The sequence below is a fragment of the Salvelinus fontinalis genome, chromosome 30, assembly GCF_029448725.1.
Source record: "Salvelinus fontinalis isolate EN_2023a chromosome 30, ASM2944872v1, whole genome shotgun sequence".
In the NCBI taxonomy this organism is placed as follows: Eukaryota; Metazoa; Chordata; class Actinopteri; order Salmoniformes; family Salmonidae; genus Salvelinus; species Salvelinus fontinalis.
The window spans coordinates 17518454-17540953 of NC_074694.1; the positions used below are offsets into that span (position 1 = coordinate 17518454).

The 22500-nt window shown below is 44.8% G+C and overlaps 1 protein-coding gene across 4 annotated transcripts in view; it reads right to left on the reverse strand.

The window, feature by feature from the left end:
• LOC129828745 (zinc finger matrin-type protein 4-like) overlaps positions 1 to 22500 on the reverse strand; it is a 116842-nt gene that overhangs the window by 45580 nt on the left and 48762 nt on the right. For all 4 annotated transcript variants that reach the window (XM_055889916.1, XM_055889917.1, XM_055889918.1 and 1 more), the window contains one exon: positions 17441 to 17618. In XM_055889916.1, coding sequence (XP_055745891.1) covers positions 17441 to 17618 — 178 coding nt within the window. The remainder of the gene's footprint in view (positions 1 to 17440; positions 17619 to 22500) is intronic.

Genomic DNA, 22500 nt, shown 5'->3' on the forward strand with positions numbered 1-22500 from the left:
CAAGGGGCACCATGAAGACCAAGGAGCTCTCCAAACAGGTCAGGGACAAAGTTGTGGAGAAGTACAGATCAGGGTTGGATTATTAAAAAAATCCAAAACTTTGAACATCCCACAGAGCACCATTAAATCCATGATTAAAAAATGGAAAGAATATGGCACCACAACAAACCTGCCAAGAGAGGGCCGCCCACCAAACTCACGGACCAGGCAAGGAGGGCATTAATCAGAGAGGCAACAAAGAGACCAAAGATAACCCTGAAGGAGCTGCAAAGCTCCACAGCGGAGATTGGAGTATCTGTCCACAGGACCACTTTAAGCTGTACACTCCACAGAGCTGGGCTTTACGAAAGAGTGGCCAGAAAAAAAGCCATTGCGTAAAGAAAAAAATAAGCAAACACGTTTGGTGTTCGCCAAAAGGCATGTGGGAGACTCCCCCAAACATATGAAAGAAGGTACTCTGGTCAGATGAGACTAAAATGTTGCTTTTTGGTCATCAAGGAAAACACTATGTCTGGCGCAAACCCAACACCTCACATTTCCCTGAAAACACAATCCCAAAGTGTTTCATCAAAGGGGACTGGGAAACCGGTCAGAATTGAAGGAATGATGGATGTTACGAAATACAGGGAAATTCTTGAGGGAAACCTGTTTCAGTCTTCGAGAGATTTGAGACTAGGACAGAGGTTCACCTTCCAGCAGGACAGTGACCCTAAGCATACTGCTAAAGCAACACTAGAGTGGTTTAAGGGCAAACATTTAAATGTCTTGGAATGGCCTAGTCAAAGCCCAGACCTCAATCCAATTGAGAATCTGTGGTATGACTTAAAGATTGCTGTACACCAGCAGAACCCATCCAACTTGAAGGAGCTGGGGCAGATTTGTAAGAATGGGCAAAAATCCCAGTGGCGAGATGTGCCAAGCTTATAGAGACAAACCCCAAGAGACTTGCAGCTGTAATTGCTGCAAAAGGTGGCTCTACAAAGTATTGACTTCAGGTGGGTGAATAGTTATGCACGCTGAAGTTTTCCTATTTTTTTGTTGTTTGAGTCACAATAAAAAATATTTAGCATCTTCAAAGTCACATGCGCTGAATACAACAACCTTACAGTGAAATGCTTACTAACGAGCCCCTAACCGACACTGCAGTTTCATAAAGTACGGATAAGAATAAGAGATAAAAGTAACAAGTAATTAAAGAGCAGCAGTAAAAAGAAATATGCAAAGATGACAACAGAGAGTGGCAGTGGTGTGGAGAGTTTTGGGAGGGGGACAATGTGAATAGTCTGGGTAGCCATTTGACTAGATGTTCAGGAGTCTTATGGCTTGGGGGTAGAAGCTGTTTAGAAGCCTCTTGGACCTAGACCTGGAGCCCCGGTAACGCTTGCCGTGTGGAAGCAGAGAGAACAGTCTATGACTAGGGCCTAGGAACAGTCTATGACTAGGGCCTTTTAGGGCCTTCCTCTGACACTGCCTGGTATAGAGGTCCTGGATGGCAGGAAGCTTGGCCCCAGTGATGTACTGGGCCATTCACACTACCCTCTGTAGTGCCTTGCGGTCAGAGGCCAAGCAGTTGCCATACCAGGCAGTGATGCAAACAGTCAGGCTGCTCTCGATGGTGCAGCTGTAGAACCTTTTGAGGATCTGAGGACCCATGCCAGGCAACTGAGGGGGAATAGGTTTTGTCGTGCCCACTTCACGACTGTCATGGTGTGCTTGGACCATGTTAGTTTGTTGGTGATGTGGACACCAAGGAACTTGAAGCTCTCAACCTGCTCCACTGCAGCCCCGTCGATGAGAATGGGGGCGTGCTCGGTCCTCTTTATCCTGTAGTCCACAATCATCTCCTTTGTCTTGATCATGTTGAGGGAGAGGTTGTTGTCCTGGCACCACACGGCCAGGTCTTTTACCTCCTCCCTACAGGCTGTCTCGTTGTTGTCGGTGATAAGGCCTACCACTGTTGTGTCATCGGAGTGCCTGGCCATGTAGTCATGAGTGAACAGGGAGTACAGGAGGGGGCTGATCACGCACCCCTGAGGGGCCCCTGTGTTGAGGATCAGCTTGTGTTGTTACCTACCCTTACCATCAGGGGGTGGCCCGTCAGGAAGTCCAGGATCCAGTATCAGAGGGAGGTGTTTAGTCTCAGGGTCCTTAGCTTCTTGATGAGCTTTGAGGGCACTATGGTTTTGAACGCTGAGCTGTAGTCAATGAATAGCATTCTCACATAGGTGTTCCTTTTGTCCAGGTGGGAAAGGGCAGTGTGGAGTCCAATAGAGACTGCATAATCTGTGGATCTGTTGGGGCGGTATGCAAATTGGAGTGGGTCTAGGGTTTCTGGGATGATGGTGTTGATGTGAGCCATGACCAGCTTTTCAAAGAACTTCATGGCTACAGACGTGAGTGCTACGACCTGTAGTACAGGTAGTCATTTAGGCAGGTTACCTTTGTGTTCTTGGGCACAGGCACTATGGTGGTCTGCTTAAAACATGTTGGTATTACAGACTCGGACAGGGAGAGGTTAAAAATGTCAGTGAAGACACTTGCCAGTTGGTCAGTGCATGCTCGCAGTAAAAGTCCTGGTAATCCGTCTGGTCCTGCGGCTTTGTGAATGTTGACCTGTCTAAAGGTCTTACTCACATCGGCTGCAGAGAGCGTGATCACACAGTCTTCCGGTACAGCTGCTGCTCTCATGTGTTATTTGCCTCAAAGCGAGCATAGAAGTAGTTTGTCTCATCGGTAGGCTCGTGTCACTGGGCAGCTCTCGGCTGTGCTTCCCTTTGTAGTCTGTAATGGTTTGCAGGCCCTGCCACATCCGACACGCGTCAGAGCCGGTGTAGTACGACTCGATCTTAGTCATGTGTTGACGCTTTGCCTGTTTGATGGTTCGTCGGAGGGCATAGGAGCGGGATTTCTTATAACCTTCCGGGTTAGAGTCCCGCTCCTTGAAAGTAGCAACTTTAGCCTTTAGCTTGGTGCGGATGCTGCCTGTAATCCATGGCTTCTGGTTGGGGTATGTACGTATGGTCACTGTGGGGACGACGTCGTCTATGCACTTATTGACGTTTCCAATGACAGATGTGGTGTACTCCTCAATGCCATCGGAGGAATCCTGGAACATATTCCAGTCTGTGCTAGCGAAACAGTCCTGTAGTTTAGCATCTGCCCACTCATTCATCTGCCCACTTTTTTATTGATCTAGTCACTGGTGCTTCCTGCTTTAATTTTTGCTTGTAAACAGGAATCAGGAGGATGGAATTATGGTCAGATTTGCCAAATGGAGGGCGAGGGAGAGCTTTGTAAGCATCTCTGTGTGTGGAGTATAGGTGGTCCAGAGTTATTTTCCCTCTGGTTGAACATTTAACATGCTGATATAAATTTGGTAAAACTGATTTAAGTTTCCCGGCAATAAAGTTCCTGGCTACTAGGAGCGCCGCCTCTGGGTGAGCTTTTTCTTGTTTGTTTATGGCAGAATACAGCTCATTCAATGCTGTCTTAGTGCCAGCCTCAGTCTGTGGTGGTATGTAAACAGCTACAAAGAATATAGATGAAAACTCTCTCGGTAGGTAATGTGGTCTACAACTTATCATGAGAAACTCAGGCGAGCAATAGCTTGAGACTTCCTTAGATATCGTGCACCAGCTGTTGTTTACAAAAATACATAGACCGCCGCCCCTTGTCTTACCAGACGCCGCTGTTCTATCCTGCCGGTACATCGTATAACCAGCCAGCGGTATGTTGATGTGGTAGTCGTTCAGCCACGACTCCGTGAAGCATAAGATGTTACAGTTTTTAATGACCCGTTGGTACGCATGTTGTGTAAATCAAATGATGCAAACCCCCCAGAAAATGGGGGGGGGGGGGGGGGGGGGGGGGGGGGGGGAATATCAAGGGGGGTGAATACTTTTGCAAGCCACTGTAAGTGTTTGTTTGCGTGTGAGGATGATTGCATGAGGAGGTGACGTGTGAAGGCAGGTATTTGAAAGTGTGAGCTGTATGTGTCCATGTACGCATGTGAAGGATTGTATGTGTGTGTGTGTGTGTGTGTGTGTGTGTGTGTGTGTGTGTGTGTGTGTGTGTGTAAGTGCGGGAGTGCATGCATTGACTGTGTGTGTTTACACAGAACAGAGGGAGGGGTGTGTTAGGTCCATAGCCAAATACTGTAGTGTGAGAGAGCTCTTGTGCCAGATGGCTTTGTCCAACTGTCTACTTCTACCCTCTACACTGTGCTAGTGTCACTAAAGCTCTACTCAGAAAATACCATTGCATTTTTCACTTCATACTTTTATCATATATTTCACATTTTCAGTTTCAAATTTCATATAGTATACCACATTTGATGGCTCTGTAGGCTACAGTATATATTAGGATCTATTCTTGTGTGGTCCATGTCTTGTTGAGCATATCATTCATCATTCGCTCTTAATCATTATTTGTCTCTGTCTCTGTTCAATATTCAATTAATGCTTTATTGGCATGAATGGACAGAAGCAATGTCTATGAACTGTTACACAGATATGTTTGTGTGGGAGAGTGTGTGTGTGTGTGTGTGGGGGGGGGGGTGTATATATACTGTATATGTGTGTGTGTGTGTGTGTGTGTATATATATGTATGTGTACATAGAGATAGAGAGGAGTGTGTGTATGTGTTGGTAATGCCGTGAGCTCGTTAGTTAATCACACATTGGCTAAATGGGGTCTGTTTCACATAGTTACAGTATCTAAGGCTGTCTCTCTGTACCTCTCACCACCTCCCACTCAACACACACACACACACTTTTGTATGAACATTTTACTTGCATGGACAAAATAATGAATGATGTTCAGGGATTTTGGTTTGAATTCAGGTATTACATTTTTTTGTAAAATGTCACAATGTTTTGCTCACAATGGACTCATACATAACATGTTATTGTATCAGGTATTTTATTTATTTTAGTCTTCATTTTCTGAAGTTGTTTTCATTTCAGGGTATTTCATTTGTAAACCTTTCAACTGTTAAAGTATTACTTTTTTAAATTCAACAAAAAATGAGCTTCATTCTTTTTCTTTTGATGTAAGTGTCGAGACGTTGTGATAAATCCCAGATTAAGCTTTAACGTTCTTATAGCCAATGTATTCCATTCAGCTTATTTCAGCCAATTGGGGTTTGTTTGACAGGTCACTACAAACATTTGCAAGGTCGTAACATTAACGGGAAAAAATGACAGGCATCATCCTAATATTTAAATATTTATATATTTCTTAATTCAATGTTTTACTTTTAGATCTGTGTGTATTGTTGTGTATTGTTGCATATTACTGCACTGTTGGAAACACAAGCATTTTGCTACACCAGCTATAACATCTGCTAAATGTGTGTATATGCGACCAATAACATTGGATTTGATACACGCAGTTACACACACACACGCAAGCACGCACACACACACACACACACACACACACACACACACACACACACACACACACACACACACACTCATCCTCACTAACAGCTATGGTATTTAATAGGGTGTAAAAACATTAGGATTTGACTTGCAGCCAGACGGAAATCAGTGTCTAGGGAGTGGTAGATATTTACCATAGTCAAAACAATCTAGAAAGGGAAGCGATCATTGCATATAGTCATGGATGTTAATGATAGTTTGGGTTAACTTTGAAATAACTTTGTTCTACTTCTTGGAAAGTGTCAGTTCGATTACCTCACACACACACGCTCACACGCACGCACACACACACACACACACACACACACACACACACACACACACACACACACACACACACACACACACACACACACACACACACACACACACACACACACACGTGTCAGTTTGGTGAAGGTGCTTTCAGGGAAGTTGCCATGGTTTAGTGACAGACAGACCTGGGAGGAAGGACAGAATAAGAGAGAGAGAGAGAAAGAAAGGAAGACAAATGGAGGAGGATGGAAGGATAGATCAGGAGAGATTAGAATCAAAAGTAACCTTCATAACACACACACAGGTCTCTCTCTCACTCGCTTTCTTCACCTCTCTCTCTCGCTCTCTTTACCTCTCTCTCTCTCTCTCTCTCTCTCTCTCTCTCTCTCTCTCTCACTCGCTCTCTTTACCTCTCACTCTCTCTCTCTCACTCGCTCTCTTTACCTCTCTCTCTCACTCTCTCTCACTCGCTTTCTTTACCTCTCTCTCTCTCCCTCACTCGCTCTCTTTACCTCTCTCTCTCACTTTCTCTCACTCGCTCTCTTTACCTCTCTCTCACGCACACACACACGTATCTCTCTCTCTCACTCGCTCTCTTTACCTCTCTCTCTCTCACTCGCTTTCTTTACCTCTCTCTCTCTCACTCGCTCTCTTTACCTCTCTCTCTCACTCTCTCTCACTCGCTTTCTTTACCTCTCTCTCTCTCCCTCACTCGCTCTCTTTACCTCTCTCTCTCACTTTCTCTCACTCGCTCTCTTTACCTCTCTCTCACGCACACACACACGTCTCTCTCTCTCTCTCACTCGCTCTCTTTACCTCTCTCTCTCTCACTCGCTCTCTTTACTTCTCTCTCTCTCACTCGCTTTCTTTACCTCTCTCTCTCTCCCTCACTTGCTCTCTTTACCTCTCTCTCTCACTCTCTCTCACTCGCTCTCTTTACCTCTCTCTCACGCACACACACACGTCTCTCTCTCTCTCTCACTCGCTCTCTTTACCTCTCTCTCTCTCTCTCACTCACTCTCTTTACCTCTCTCTCTCTCTCACTCACTCTCTTTACCTCTCTCTCTCTCTCTCTCTCACTCTCTCTCTTTACCTCTCTCTCTCACACACAAAACACCTCTCGCTCACACAGGTCTCTCTCTATCTCTCACTCTCTCTCTCTCTCTCTCTCTCACTCACACACACACACATCTCTCTCTCTCTCTCACTCGCTCTCTTTACCTCTCTCTCTCTCTCTCTCTCACTCACTCTCTTTACCTCTCTCTCTCTCTCACTCGCTCTCTTTACCTCTCTCTCACTCACACACACACGTCTCTCTCTCTCTCTCACTCGCTCTCTTTACCTCTCTCTCTCGCACACACAAAACACCTCTCGCTCACACAGGTCTCTCTCAATCTCAATTCAATGCATAGATGTTTTATTGGCATGGGAAACATATTGCCAAAGCAATCTCTCTCTCTTTCGTCGGAGTGCATGCTGGGAATGAGTCGGGAAGCAGGAGCGATTGTGAGAACGTCTGAATTTTTTTACACTCTATAGGGTTTTCGGTGTTTTCAGTGTGTGTGTGTGTGTGTGTGTATATATACAGTATATACTCTGCTCAAAAAAATAAAGGGAACACTTAAACAACACAATGTAACTCCAAGTCAATCACACTTCTGTGAAATCAAACTGTCCACTTAGGAAGCAACACTGATTGACAATAAATTTCACATGCTGTTGTGCAAATGGAATAGACAAAAGATGGAAATTATAGGCAATTAACAAGACACCCCCAATAAAGATCCTCAGACCCCTTGTGAGACCATATGCTGACACATGCACATTTGTGGCCTGCTGGAGGTCATTTTGCAGGGCTCTGGCAGTGCTCCTCCTTGCACAAAGGCGGAGGTAGCGGTCCTGCTTCTGGGTTGTTGCCCTCCTACGGCCTCCTCCACGTCTCCTGATGTACTGGCCTGTCTCCTGCTAGCGCCGCCATGCTCTGGACACTACACTGACAGACACAGCAAACCATCTTGCCACAGCTCGCATTGATGTGCCATCCTGGATGAGCTGCACTACCTGAGCCACTTGTGTGGGTTGTAGACTCTGTCTCATGCTACCACTAGAGTGAGAGCACCGCCAGAATTCAAAAGTGACCAAAACATCAGCCAGGAAGCATAGGAACTGAGAAGTGGTCTGTGTTCACCACCTGCAGAATCACTCCTTTATTGGGGGTGTTTTGCTAATTGCATATAATTTCCACCTTTTGTCTATTCCATTTGCACAACAGCATGTGAAATTTATTGTCAATCAGTGTTGCTTCCTAAGTGGACAGTTTGATTTCACAGAAGTGTGATTGACTTGGAGTTACATTGTGTTGTTTAAGTGTTCCATTTATTTTTTTGAGCAGTGTATATGCCCCAGGGCAGAGATTGGGGACGTTGCCTTGTTGCCTAGTGTTCTGTCTTTCTGATGGGATGCTAAGTGGGTGTACTGAAGATCCAATGGTACTTATTGTAAGAGTAGGGTTTTAACCCTGGTGTTCTGGCTGAATTCCCAATCTGGCCCTCAAACCATCACAGTCACCTAATCTTCCCCAGTTTACAATTGGCTCATTCATCCCTCCTCCTGTAACTATTCTCCATGTTGTTGCTGTAAGTGAGAATGTGTTCTCAGTCAACTTACCTGGTAAAATATATATATAATAAAATTGAGGCCATACTCAGGCCCTCAAGACAAAAAAAGCTGTGTTGGCAGACCTGCTGGGTATAAGGGGGCATTGGTGAGAAGTACATTTCAGGGAATGAAATGGATGCCTCATCAAAGTTTTTCTCGGTTTAGAGATAAAGAATGGAAAAATAAGAATTATTCATTGCCTCAAATCAGCTTCTGGACAAGAGCTCACTAGCCCTTGTGAAATTAGAACGAGGACAGTAGAATTCTATGCTGAGCTCTACAAGAGGTTAAAGAGGATAAAACAGTGACACAGCAGTTCCTTGATGGGCTCCCACAGGTGGCTCCTGAAGCTCAGGTTGAGCTAGAGCAACCATTGTCTTTGCAGGAGCTATATGCTGCATTAAAAGGCATGGAAAATGGAAGGGCACCAGGCATTGATGGGCTTCCGTTGACTTTATAAAGTATTTTTGGGCCATGATGGGAGAGGTTTGGCTAGCAGTAGTTAACAATAGTTTGACCGGAGGGTTACTCTGATAAGCTGCAGGAGGGCTGTCCTCACCCTACTGCCCAAAAAGGGTGACCCTAGGGAGGTGAAGAACTGGAGGCCGGTGGCTTTATTGGCCACTGATTATAAGATTCTGTCCAAGGCTTTGTCCATGAGGCTGAGGGATGTGATGGGGCAGGCCTACTGTGTTCCTGGCAGGCAGATAAGAGATAACATTTCCCTGATTCTGGATGTTGTCTCCAGGGTTGTTGGGTTGGATGCTGGTCTCATTTCAGTTAATCAGGAAAAGGCATTTGACCGAGTTGAACATCAATACTCATGGCGCACTTTTAAGGCGTTTGGTTTCAGCTCTGGTTTGATTGCCATGATCAGGGTGATATATGGTGACATTGAAAGTGTACTGAAAGTTAACGGTGGCTTGAGTGCTCCTTTTAAGGGAGAGGTCATTTTCCAGGCACCACTCCGCCAGGGCCCTGAACTCCTCCCTGTAGGGTGTCTCGTCGTTGTTGGTAACCAGGCCTACCACTGTTGTGTTGTCTGCAAACTTGATGAAGGAGCTGGAGGTGTGGCTGGCCACGCAGACATAGGTAAACAGGAAGTGCAGGAGGGGTCTGGACCCCGAGCTTAATAATGAGCTTGGAGGGTAATATGGTGTTGAAGGCTGAGCTGTAGTCAATGAACAGCATTCTTACATAGGTTTTCCTCTTGTCCAGATTGGATAGGGCAGTGTGTAGTGCGATTGCATCATCAATGGATCTTTTGGCGCGGTATGTGAATTGCAGTGGGTCTAGGGTGTTGGGTAAGGTGGAGGTGAAATGATCCTTAACTAGCCTCTCAAAGAACTTCATGATGACAGAAGTGAGTGCTACAGGGCAATAGTCATTTAGTTCAGTTACCTTAACTTTCTTGGGTACAGAAACAATGGTGGACATCTTGAAGCAAGTCGGGACAGCAGACTGGGACAGGGAGAGATTGAATATGTTCATAAACACTCCAGCCAGCTGGTCTGCGTATGCTCTCAGGACGCGGCTAGAGGTGGGCCGGCAGCTTTGCGAGGGTTAAGATGCCTAACTGTCTTACGTCGGCCATGGAGAACGAGTGTGTGTGTATGACTGTGTGCTTCTGACCTTGGTGTTTAGGGGGGATTATGTTAGCTTGTTAGGAGCAAAATGGAAGCCAGTAGAAGTATTGATCAGTTTGGGGCTGGTTTCTAATAGGGGCTATGGATGGGCCGAATGAACTGAACACAAGCACACACCCGGAGAAACACACATGTGCACACGCGCACTCACGCACTCAAGTACACACAGACACGCACGCACCCACTGTCTAGAAAATCTGTCTGATAGTGACTTTGAACCCTGAGCCGTACTCTATTGGAGAATACTGTGTAGGTAAACCTATTAGCGATTAATGTCTATGTTGAATCAGTTAGTAAATGAAGCCCTAAATTTACATTATGGGTGATTCAATGCAAGGACTGCCCAATTTCTTTTCTTATCTCAGATTGTTCTCACATAGAAACTTAATTGGGAGGAAGCGGCCATTTTAGGCCCTTTTTAGTAGCCAGGTCACACCAGGTCAACTTCAGTATTCAACGTCTGTCCAGGTCCTCAGGTCGTCGGTTGTTGCTTTCAATGCCCCGTCCACTAGAGCGCTTATTACCATCTAGCAGGCTCACGACTTGCCAGGCCGCTGTGGCTCCCGAGATCGCAGATTCAATCGTACTGCTAGGCACTCAATTACATGTTTTCTGTTTTAAACCTATCCCAATCCTTTACCCTTACCTCAGCCATTCACAACCCTATCCCAAACCTATGCATAGTCACTTTACCTCTACCTACATGTACAAATTACCTCAACTAACCTGGTACCCCCTGTATATAGCCTCATTATTGTTATTTTATTGTGTTACTTTTTATAAAAAATGTTACTTTAGTTTATTTTTACATATTTTCATAACTCTATTTCTTGAATTGCATTGTTGGTTAAGGGGTTGTAAGTAAGAATTTCACAGTAAGGTTGTATTCGGGGCATGTGACAAATACGATATGATTTGATATTCTACAGCAAACACATATTTGGCATTTTTATGGGTTCAAGCAGCGAAGCTGGGTAAAACCCTATTGTGTTTGTTGGCGTTCATTATTCTGGTTCTCCATGGTTTCAGTGAAAAATGTTAATTCCTGTGAGATGTAAGGTCTAGGACGGTGCAACTTGGCATGATGGTAAAGGCCCATGGGCCATACCCTCTTATGCAATGCCCAAACTATTACAGACCTATATCCATCCTGCCCTGCCTTTCTAAAGTCTTCGAAAGCCAAGTGAACAAACAGATCACCGACCATTTTGAATCCCACCGTACCTTCTCCGCTGTGCAATCTGGTTTCCGAGCTGGTCACGGGCACACCTCAGCCATTCTCAAGGTACTAAATGATATCATAACCACCATCGATAAAAGACAGTACTGTGCAGCCGTCTTCATCAACCTGGCCAAGGCTTTCAACTCTGTCAAATCACCGTATTCTTATCGGCAGACTCAACAGCCTTGGTTTCTCTAATGACTGCCTCGCCTGGATCACTAACTACTATTCAGATAGAGTTCAGTGTGCCAAATCGGAGGGCCTGTTGTCTGGACCTCTGGCAGTCTCTATGGGGGCGCCACAGGGTTCAATTCTCGGGCCGACTCTTTTCTCTGTATATATCAATGATGTTGCTCTTGCTGTGGGTGATTCTTTGATCCACCTCTACACAGACGACACCATTCTGTACACATCTGGCCCTTCTTTGGACACTGTGCTAACAAACCTCCAAACGAGCTTCAACGCCATACGACACTCCTTCCGTGGCCTCAGACTGCTCTTAAATTCTAGTAAAACTAAATGCATGCTCTTCATCCGATTGCTGCCCGCATCCACTACATGGAACTTAATATATAGACCAAGGTCTCTCAACGCAATATTTTCCAGTTTAGCACCTCAAACAACATGGGTCCTACCGAACAATAAACATTCACGTGGGCGTGGTCTGGCACATAAATGCATATAAACCACAAACAGATATTGGTATTGTAACAAAACTTGATACACAGGTTCCAAACACTGTCATGACTCAATAAATGCAAGCATATTAAGATTGACCACAAGGTGACACTGTAACGGGCACACGTTTATATCTCTTGATCTGTTTGACTCTGAGATTTGAAAATTGGCACACTCTGGGATGTGAGTCTAGCCAACCTGTAGAGTATGGTTCAGTTTGGCCGCATGGTGGTACTGTTTGACAGAGAGAAAAAAATTCATACAAGGTTATTGGCTTGTAGCGGCCATGTTGTTTGAGCTAGACTCTTGGGAAATATTATGTTTAATATACGTTTCAAGTAGCCAACATAATAAAACATGGTTCAAAATACATCAAAAGCATATTGCATGGTTTTATTTTGAGTTCTGACATTTGGAAAGCATGGTAAACAGTACAGAAGTACTGTAGCTCTTCCTAGGTCTACGTGTCCAATTTGTGCTGATGGTGGCGCTGTGGGGCCATAGTTTAAACCCCGCAATGGCTGCTTGCAGCTATACTTTAATCTGTCTTTATTTTTTTCTAGCAATGAATTTGCTACAGCTGCTGAACGTTTGAAGAGGATTTACTTCCAATGCTCATGCTACATTGTTTCACCTCCCTCAGTTGTATGATTGTAAGCCGCTCTGGATAAGAGTGTCTGTTGAATGATTGAAATATAAATATAAAATGTAGATATACACTGAGTATACAAAACATTAAGAACACCTACTCTTTCCTTAACATAGACTGACCAGGTGAAAGCTATGATCCCTTGTTGATGTCACTTGTTAAATCCACTTCAATCAGTGTACATGAAGGGGAGGTGACAGGTTAAATAAGGATTTTTGAGCCTTGAGAAAATTAAGACATGGATTGTGTATGTGTGCCATTCAGAGGGTGAATGGGCAAGACAAAATATTGAAGTGTCTTTGAACGGGGTATGGTAGTAGGTGCCAGGCAGATCGGTTTGTCAAGAACTGCAACGCTGCTGGGTTTCTCACGCTCAACAGTTTCCCGTGTGTATCAAGACTGGTCCACCACGTAAAAAACATCCAGCCAATTTGACACAACTGTGGGAATCATTGGAGTCAACATGGGCCAGCATCCCTGTGGGGTCAACATGGGCCAGCATCCCTGTGGAGTCAACATGGACCAGCATCCCTGTGGAATGATTTCGACACCTTGTAGAGTCCATGCCCTGACAAATTGAGGCTGTTCAAAGCAGGGGGGGTTCCTAATGTTTGGTATACTCAGTGTATACACTTGACAAGTACACCAACAAAGTACACCAACAAAGGCTGCATCCCTAACAGGGGTTGGAACCTGAATTATTTTACAATCATTAAGTTATGAACAGAACCATCATTTTTTTCATTCCGTTCCAACGTTCCAACCAGAAAAATAAAGTTCTGAACCGGCTCCAACTCCCCAAAAAAGTTACGTTTGATATTGTTTGTTTCTGTTCCTTTTTAAACCTCTGAAATATACATTTGTTTTATATTTAGCTCGACATCAAATTACTTCACCAATCAATGTGGATAGAGAAGCTTGCTGTGGAGTGGGTAAGTGATTTAATCTGTATAGGAAAGTTGTTAAGGACAAATTGTATTTTGCAGTAACAGCATGGTTTAATCATAATGAAAGACAAACACATACACTGTGAAGTTTAAGGCGTGAGATGCAACAGACATTTTTAGGGCGAGGAAAGAGTGAGAGAGGATGGAGGAAGCTTGCCTTGAAGAGCTGGACATCTTGTTATGACAAGCATTATCTGAATTAGACACATCGAATTATACCAATTATATGCTTCTATGAAGGAAATTTGAATGTCTTTGAAGTTCTGAGTTGATTTAATGTTGGACCAGAGTAAACGTTAGCTAGCTAGCTAACAAGCTTGAGTGTGCACTAGAATTAAAACACGTCTTACCTTTTTGTAGTTAATAAACGTGATAACTTCATTCCTCTCTAATTAAACATCTCTACCTAATTTCTGAATTATGCTTGTAACGTTGTCAGTAGATTACAGTAACCTATACTTCAGAGGGGAGGGGCAGGTAGCCTATAGTATCCTTAATTAGCATTGGAAAAGTAATACACCCACTGGCAAAGATTTCCAGCTGGCAGGCAGAAGCTGGAATACGTTTTTGAGTGACAGAGTGAGGGCTTTGGATAGGCGCTTTGTTGCGTTTTTTTGTGGGACTGTAAAAAAATGCCTGTAATGTAAAATCAGTTTATTAATCGGTTCCCATGCTTTTAAAATAACGGTTCTGTTCCCGGAACATAATAGATCACTTCCATTTTCGGTTCAGGTTCTGTTCCTCAAATTATTTTGTAATTTTCCAGTTTTCTATTCTGTTCCCTGAACCGATTCCAACCCTTGGTCCCTAATGGCACCCTATTTCCTACATAAGCCTATGAGCCCTGTTCAAAAGTAGTGCACTACTGTATATAGGGAATATGGTGCCATTTGGGACTCAACCATAGTCTCATGAGACTGAGTTGAACATACAGCTGTTTCAAGTGTTGAGAGGGTCTGTCCACTATGTGGTCCAATATGGCCCCAGCCCAGCTCTGGTCTGGCACAAGGTTACCCTATGGCTACTATCCAGGCCCAGGTTTTTCGATAGCGAATGAACTTATGCTTACAGGTGTTTTAACGATCCATCTTTCCTTTGTGTCTATGTCACAGTAAGTTTGTGGTACCTTAATTGTGGAGGACGGGCTCGTGGTAGTGGCTGTAGCAGAATAGGTGGAATGGTATCAAATGCATCAAACACATGATTTCCATTAGGCTTGGGCAGTATACTGTATACAGTGCATTCGGAAAGTATTCAGACCCCTTTACTTTTTTTTCACATTTAGTTACGTTACAGCCTTATTCTAATAAGGATTTGTTTTTAAATTTCATCAATCTACACACAAAACCCCATAATGATGAAAGCGAAAACAGGTTTTAAGAAACTTTTGCAAATGTATTAAAAATGTATTTATTTACATAGGTTTTCAGACTCTTTGCTAAGAGACCTGAAATTGAGCTCAGGTATATCCTGTTTCCATTGATCATCCTTGAGATGTTTCTACAACTTGATTGGAGGCCACCTGTGGTCAATTCAATTGATTTTACATGATTTAGAAAGGCACACACCTTTTTATGTAAGGTCCCACAATTGACAGTGCATGTCAGAACAAAACCAAGCCATGAGGTCGAAGGAATTGTCCGTAGAGCTCCGAGACAGTATTGTGTCGAGGCACAGATCTGGGGAAGGGTACCAAAAACTTTCTGCAGCCTTGAAGGTCCCCAAGAACACAGAGGCCTCCATCATTCTTAAATGGAAGAAGTTTGGAATCACCAAGACTCTTCCTGAAGCTGGCCGACCCGGCCAAACTGAGCAATCGGCGGAGAAGGGCCTTGGTCAGGGAGGTGACCAAGAAACAGATGGTCACTCTGATAGAGCTCCAGAGTTCCTCTGTGGAGATGGAAGAACCTTCCAGAGGGACAACAATCTCTGCAGCACTCCACCAATCAGGCTTTTATGGTAGAGTGGCCAGACAGAAACCACTCCTCAGTAAAAGGAACATGACAGCACACTTGGAGTTTGCCAAAAGGCACATTAAGGACTCAGACTATGAGAAACAAGATTCTCTAGTCTGATGAAACCAAGATCAAACTCTTTGGCCTGAAAGCCAAGAGTCACGTCCGGAGGAAACTTGGCACCATCCCTACGATGAAGCCTGATGGTGGCAGCATCGTGCTGTGGGGATGTTTTTCAGTGGCAGGGACTGGGAGACTAGTCAGGATCGAGGGAACGATGAATGGAGTACAGAGAGATCCTTGATGAAAACCTGCTCCAGAGCGCTCAGGACCTCAGACTGGGGCGAATGTTCACCTTCCAACAGGACAATGACCATAAGGACACAGCCAAGATAATGCAGGGGTGGCTTGGGGACAAGACTCTGAATGTCCTTGAGTGGCCCAGCCAGAGCCCAGACTTGAACCTGATCAACACATCTCTGGAGAAACCTGAAAATAGCTGTGCAGTGATGCTCCCCATCCAACCTGACTGAGCTTGAGATGATCTGCAGAGAACCATTTGCAATTTTAGCGACGCCCTTGTGTGCTATGCTGTTAAAACTGTAAATGGCAGAACTGTATGGATACTGCCCAAGCCTAGTTTCCATGTGTGTGTGTGGTGTGAGAGAGAGAGAAAGCAAGAGGGTGAAAGACAGAAGGAAAGCGAGAGAAAGTGAGAGAGAAAGCGAAAGAGAGCAAAAGTGAAAGAGAGAGAGAGGTCATAGTTGAAAGGCTGCCTTTGCTGTTGGGCATGGAGAGTGAACAATGCTGTATCCCCTTGGGTATCGGGGATTAAAGCTTTCTTCAGCCGATAGACTGTATGGCATGCTATCATTTGGATGTTGTTGCAACATTTGCAGGCATATGTGAATGGCAAGGACAAACCTTAAACCATCCAGAGAACAGTGTACAACAGCATATTGGACCCTACAGCACTCTCTTATTCTGGCATATAGGTAGACAAATGGGTTAGTTCCAGTAAAGCTGTTGGCTGTGTCATTTAGGACCTTGGTCTGATGTATGTGTCAACTGGCATGGATTGTGTTTCGTATACAAATACACACGCACGCACACACACACACACGCACACACACACACACACACACACACACACACACACACACACACACACACACACACACACACACACACACACACACACACACACACACACACACACACACACACACACACACACACACACACACACACACACACACACACACACACACACACACACTTCGTTCAGGGATATATGAGAGCTGTTGTTTTATCACATAGAAAACCATGGTGTGTGTCCAGGGAAGAGGTCACTTATCGTCATTACATAAATCCACACACGCACACTATAAGGCATTGTGACATAAATCCACAGGCAGATGGCAGTGGCTTTATTGCAGCCTTATTGATTCAGGAGTAGTTGGTTTGGGGTCAACAGTTCAATCAGTGTGTGTGTGTGTGTGTGTGTGTGTGTGTGTGTGTGTGTGTGTGTGTGTGTGTGTGTGTGTGTGTGTGTGTGTGTGTGTGTGTGTGTGTTGTGTGTTGTGTGTGTGTGTTGTGTGTGTGGGTGGGGGACAGGGTGCAAGCTTGTTTGTCTGGTGTGTGTATGAGTTTGTGTGAGTGTATGGGGCGCCAGGTAGCCTAGTTGTTAAGAGCATTGGGCCAGTAACTGAAAGGTTGCTTGTCCGAATCCCTGAGCTGACTAGGTGAAAAATGTGTCAATGTGCCTTTAAGCAAGGCACTTACATTAACATTTGAGTAATTTAGTAGACACTCTTATCCAGAGACTTACAGTAGTGGGACAACCACATATCCCAGTCAGAGTAGATACATTTTGTCCTTAATAAAGTAGCTATCAGCAACGTAAGCGTTAGTGGGAAAACCTGTCAGTTGCTCTGGATAAGAGTGTCTGCTAAATGACTAAATGAGCGTGAACGTGTGGGTTACCTGTGGTGGTAGGGCTGTTGGTAGCAGTAGGTAAGCTGGGTGTTTCTCCCAGTACCAGTCGTACTCTCTTGGCATGTGTCTTGCCCTGGTAGTGAGACTGGGCCACAATGGCCGACGTGAAGAACATATTACATAAAGTACAGCACTTATTGCTGTCCACCTCTGTCTCTGCACTGTCCTGAAGGGAGGAGAGGAGAGATGAAGGGGTGATGGAGAGGAGAGGAGAGGAGAGGAGAGGAGAGGAGAGGAGAGGAGAGGAGAGGAGAGGAGAGGAGAGGAGAGGCGAGGAGAGGAGATGAGAGGAGATAAAAAAGAGAGAAAAACATGTTAAAGTATACCACTTATTGCTGTTCATCTCTGTCTCATCTCTGTCTCGCACTGTCCTGAAGGGAGGAGAGGAGAGAGGGATAGAAAGGAGTAGGGAGAGGAGAGAGTATGAGGTGAGGAATGGTGAGGGCAGGAGAGAGGAGGGAGAGGAGAGAGGTTGGAAGTGGGTGATAGTGACGAGAGGATAGGAGAGAAGAGGGGTGATGGAGAGATGAATGGGGAGATAGAGAAGAGAGGCATGAAGAGAAGAATAGCACAAGGGAAGGAAGAGAGAGAGCAGAATAATATACTGTAGGAGGGTAGAAGGTGAAAACATAAATACATAAAAAAACTTGGGCCAAACAAAATGACACCATGAAAGTCAAGAGTGCTGCATCTCTGGCTGGCTCTCAGTGCTCTGATCCCCCCACACAGGACATATCAAATATGAATCTGTTCCAGTGAGACCAGGTCTCACTTAACACCACTGTTTGATTATTAATGAGCTAGAGTTTGGACACAACTGAAGACGAAAACACACAAAACCAGATTCCTCCCTGTCCATCTCTCCTTCTGTCTGCCTTTTCACACCAGATCTTCTCACCCGTTCATTGTCTTTTCATCACTCTATTGACTCTTTCTGCCCTTTTCTTTCTCTCCTTCCTGTCTATCAGACCTTCATCTCTCTCTCCTTCCTGTCTATCAGACCTTCATCTCTCTCTCCTTCCTGTCTATCAGACCTTCATCTCTCTCTCCTTCCTGTCTATCAGACCTTCATCTCTCTCTCCTTCCTGTCTATCAGCCCTTCATCTCTCTCTCCTTCCTGTCTATCAGCCCTTCATCTCTCTCTCCTTCCTGTCTATCAGCCCTTCATCTCTCTCTCCTTCCTGTCTATCAGACCTTCATCTCTCTCTCCTTCCTGTCTATCAGCCCTTCATCTCTCTCTCCTTCCTGTCTATCAGCCCCTTCATCTCTCTCTCCTTCCTGTCTATCAGCCCTTCATCTCTCTCTCCTTCCTGTCTATCAGCCCCTTCATCTCTTTCTCCTTCCTGTCTATCAGCCCTTCATCTCTCTCTCCTTCCTGTCTATCAGCCCTTCATCTCTCTCTCCTTCCTGTCTATCAGCCCCTTCATCTCTCCTTCCTGTCTATCAGCCCTTCATCTCTCTCTCCTTCCTGTCTATCATCCCTTCATCTCTCTCTCCTTCCTGTCTATCATCCCTTCATCTCTCTCTCCTTCCTGTCTATCAGCCCTTCATCTCTCTCTCCTTCCTGTCTATCAGCTCCTTCATCTCTCTCTCCTTCATGTCTATCAGCTCCTTCATCTCTCTCTCCTTCCTGTCTATCAGCCCTTCATCTCTCTCTCCTTCCTGTCTATCAGCCCTTCATCTCTCTCTCCTTCCTGTCTATCAGCCCTTCATCTCTCTCTCCTTCCTGTCTATCAGCCCTTCATCTCTCTCTCCTTCCTGTCTATCACCCCTTCATCTCTCTCTCCTTCCTGTCTATCAGCCCCTTCATCTCTTTCTCCTTCCTGTCTATCATCCCCTTCATCTCTATCTCCTTCCTGTCTATCAGCCCTTCATCTCTTTCTCCTTCCTGTCTATCACCCCTTCATCTCTCTCTCCTTCCTGTCTATCAGCCCCTTCATCTCTTTCTCCTTCCTGTCTATCAGCCCCTTCATCTCTCTCTCCTTCCTGTCTATCAGCCCTTCATCTCTCTCTCCTTCCTGTCTATCACCCCTTCATCTCTCTCTCCTTCCTGTCTATCAGCCCCTTCATCTCTTTCTCCTTCCTGTCTATCAGCCCTTTCATCTCTTTCTCCTTCCTGTCTATCAGCCCTTCATCTCTTTCTCCTTCCTGTCTATCAGCCCTTCATCTCTCTCTCCTTCCTGTCTATCAGCCCCTTCATCTCTCTCTCCTTCCTGTCTATCAGACCTTCATCTCTTTCTCCTTCCTGTCTATCATCCCTTCATCTCTCTCTCCTTCCTGTCTATCACCCCTTCATCTCTCTCTCCTTCCTGTCTATCAGCCCTTCATCTCTCTCTCCTTCCTGTCTATCATCCCTTCATCTCTCTCTCCTTCCTGTCTATCAGCCCTTCATCTCTTTCTCCTTCCTGTCTATCATCTCCTTCATCTATCTCTCCTTCCTGTCTATCATCCCTTCATCCCTCCAAAAGAATAAAGACATTTCAAATGTCATATTATATTTTTCTCTCTCTCCTTCCTGTCTATGTATTTCCACACTTGTTCTATGTCTCATCTGTTCACACCGTTTCTCTCTTTCTTCTCTTTTTCAAAGAACTTTTCGCACCACTCTCTCTCTCTCACTCTCTGCTCAGTCTGTTGGCGCAGTTCTCCTCCTCCCCTTTTTCTCTCACTCCTCTCTCTCGTTCAGTCTCTCTTTCCTTTCACACCACTCCCTCTCGCCCAAGTGTCAAATTGAGTCAGAGGAGAGAAACCTTAGAGGACGATGAAGTGCAATAGTAGAAATGTGTCTCCCGCGATGGTATGGTACTGTGTGTGTGTGTGTGTGTGTGTGTGTGTGTGTGTGTGTCTGCCGCTGTGTCAGTGTGTGTTAACATCAGATACTGTAGAGGATCTGAGAGTTTAGTACACCTCTACCTTCCAGCGCTCTGTTTTCTCTCTCTCCTTTCTCAGTCCACCTCTCTCTCTGATCTTCCTTTTATTTTCTCCGCTTTTTTTCTGTCTGTTTGTCTTATCTACTGGGTAAATGGGCACTCTTTCCATCTCTGTCTATGTCACTGTTTATCTCTGTTTTTTATCTTCATATATTTTGTCTACAAGGTGAAGAGGGTTTTCTCTCTCAGTCCATATCGCTCTCTGACACACACACACACTCTCTCCATCTCTTTCCTATCGAAGGTGAAGTGGGTTCTCTCCGTCTCTCTTTCTCTCTCCCTCTCTCCTAGAGGGGATGAAGTGGGTTCTGTTTCTCCAATATCAGTCTCAGTGAATATCGCCTCTTTGGGATGAAATATTTATCTGTATTAGCACCTATCCACCTAACCTCCCTCACCATCCCTTCATCCCTCTTCTCCTCCTCCCCAGGTGCTCTCCTGCTGTTATCGTGTTAGAGTTAGCCCCTCTCTGAACCAGACATATTCCTCCATCTCTCTGTCCCTTTCTCTCTCATTCTATCTCTGTCCCTTTCTCTCTCATTCTATCTCTGTCCCTTTCTCTCTCATTCTATCTCTGTCCCTTTCTCTCTCATTCTATCTCTGTCCCTTTCTCTCTCATTCTATCTCTGTCCCTTTCTCTCTCATTCTATCTCTCTGTCCCTTTCTCTCTCATTCTTTCTCTCTCATTCTATCTCTCTGTCCCTTTCTCTCTCATTCTATCTCTGTCCCTTTCTCTCTCATTCTATCTCTCTGTCCCTTTCTCTCTCATTCTATCTCTGTCCCTTTCTCTCTCATTCTATCTTGTCCCTTTCTCTCTCATTCTATCTCTCTGTTCCTTTCTCTCTCATTCTATCTCTGTCCCTTTCTCTCTCATTCTATCTCTGTGCCTTTCTCTCTCATTCTATCTCTCTGTCCCTTTCTCTCTCATTCTATCTCTGTCCCTTTCTCTCTCATTCTATCTCTGTCCCTTTCTCTCTCATTCTATCTCTCTGTCCCTTTCTCTCTCATTCTATCTCTGTCCCTTTCTCTCTCATTCTATCTCTCTGTCCCTTTCTCTCTCATTCTATCTCTGTCCCTTTCTCTCTCATTCTATCTTGTCCCTTTCTCTCTCATTCTATATCTGTTCCTTTCTCTCTCATTCTATCTCTCTGTCCCTTTCTTTATCATTCTCCCTCCATATCTCGGTCCCTTTCTCTCTCATTCTCCATCTATTCAATTCAATTCAAGGGGCATTATTGGCATGGGAAACATATGTTTACAATGCCAAAGCAAGTGAAATGGATAAACAAAAGTGAAATATACAATAAAAAATGAACAGTAAATATTACACTCACATAAGTTCCAAAATAATAAAAACATTTCAAATTTAATATTTAGTCTATATACAGTGCTGTAGCGATATGCAAATCCCTCTCTTATTCTCCCTCTATCTTTCGGTCCCTTTCTCCCGACCCCTCCTGTCTCAGCCTCCAGTATTTATGCTGCAGTAGTTTATGTGTCGGGGGGCTAGGGTCAGTCTGTTATATCTGGAGTATTTATCCTGTCTTATACGGTGTCCTGTGTGAATTTAAGTATGCTCTCTCTAATTCTCTAATTCTCTCTTTCTCTCTTTCTTTCTTTCAATTCAATTCAATTCAATTCAATTCAATTCAAGGGACTTTATTGGCATGGGAAACATGTGTTAACATTGCCAAAGCAAATGAGGTAGACAATAAACAAAAGTGAAACAAACAAACTTTCTCTCTCTTGGAGGACCTGAGCCCTAGGTCCATGCCTCAGGACTACCTGGCCTGATGACTCCTTGCTGTCCCCAGTCCACCTGGCCGTGCTGCTGCTCCAGTTTCAACTGTTCTGCCTATGGCTATGGAACCCTGACCTGTTCACCGGACGTGCTACCTGTCCCAGACCTGCTGTTTTCAACTCTCTAGAGACAACAGGAGCGGTAGAGATACTCTGAATGATCGACTATGAAAAGCCAACTGACATTTACTCCTGAGGTGCTGACTTGTTGCACCCTCGACAACCAGTGTGATTATTATTATCTGACCCTGCTGGTCATCTATGAACATTTGAACATCTTGGCCATGTTCTGTTATAATCTCCACCCGTCTCAGCCAG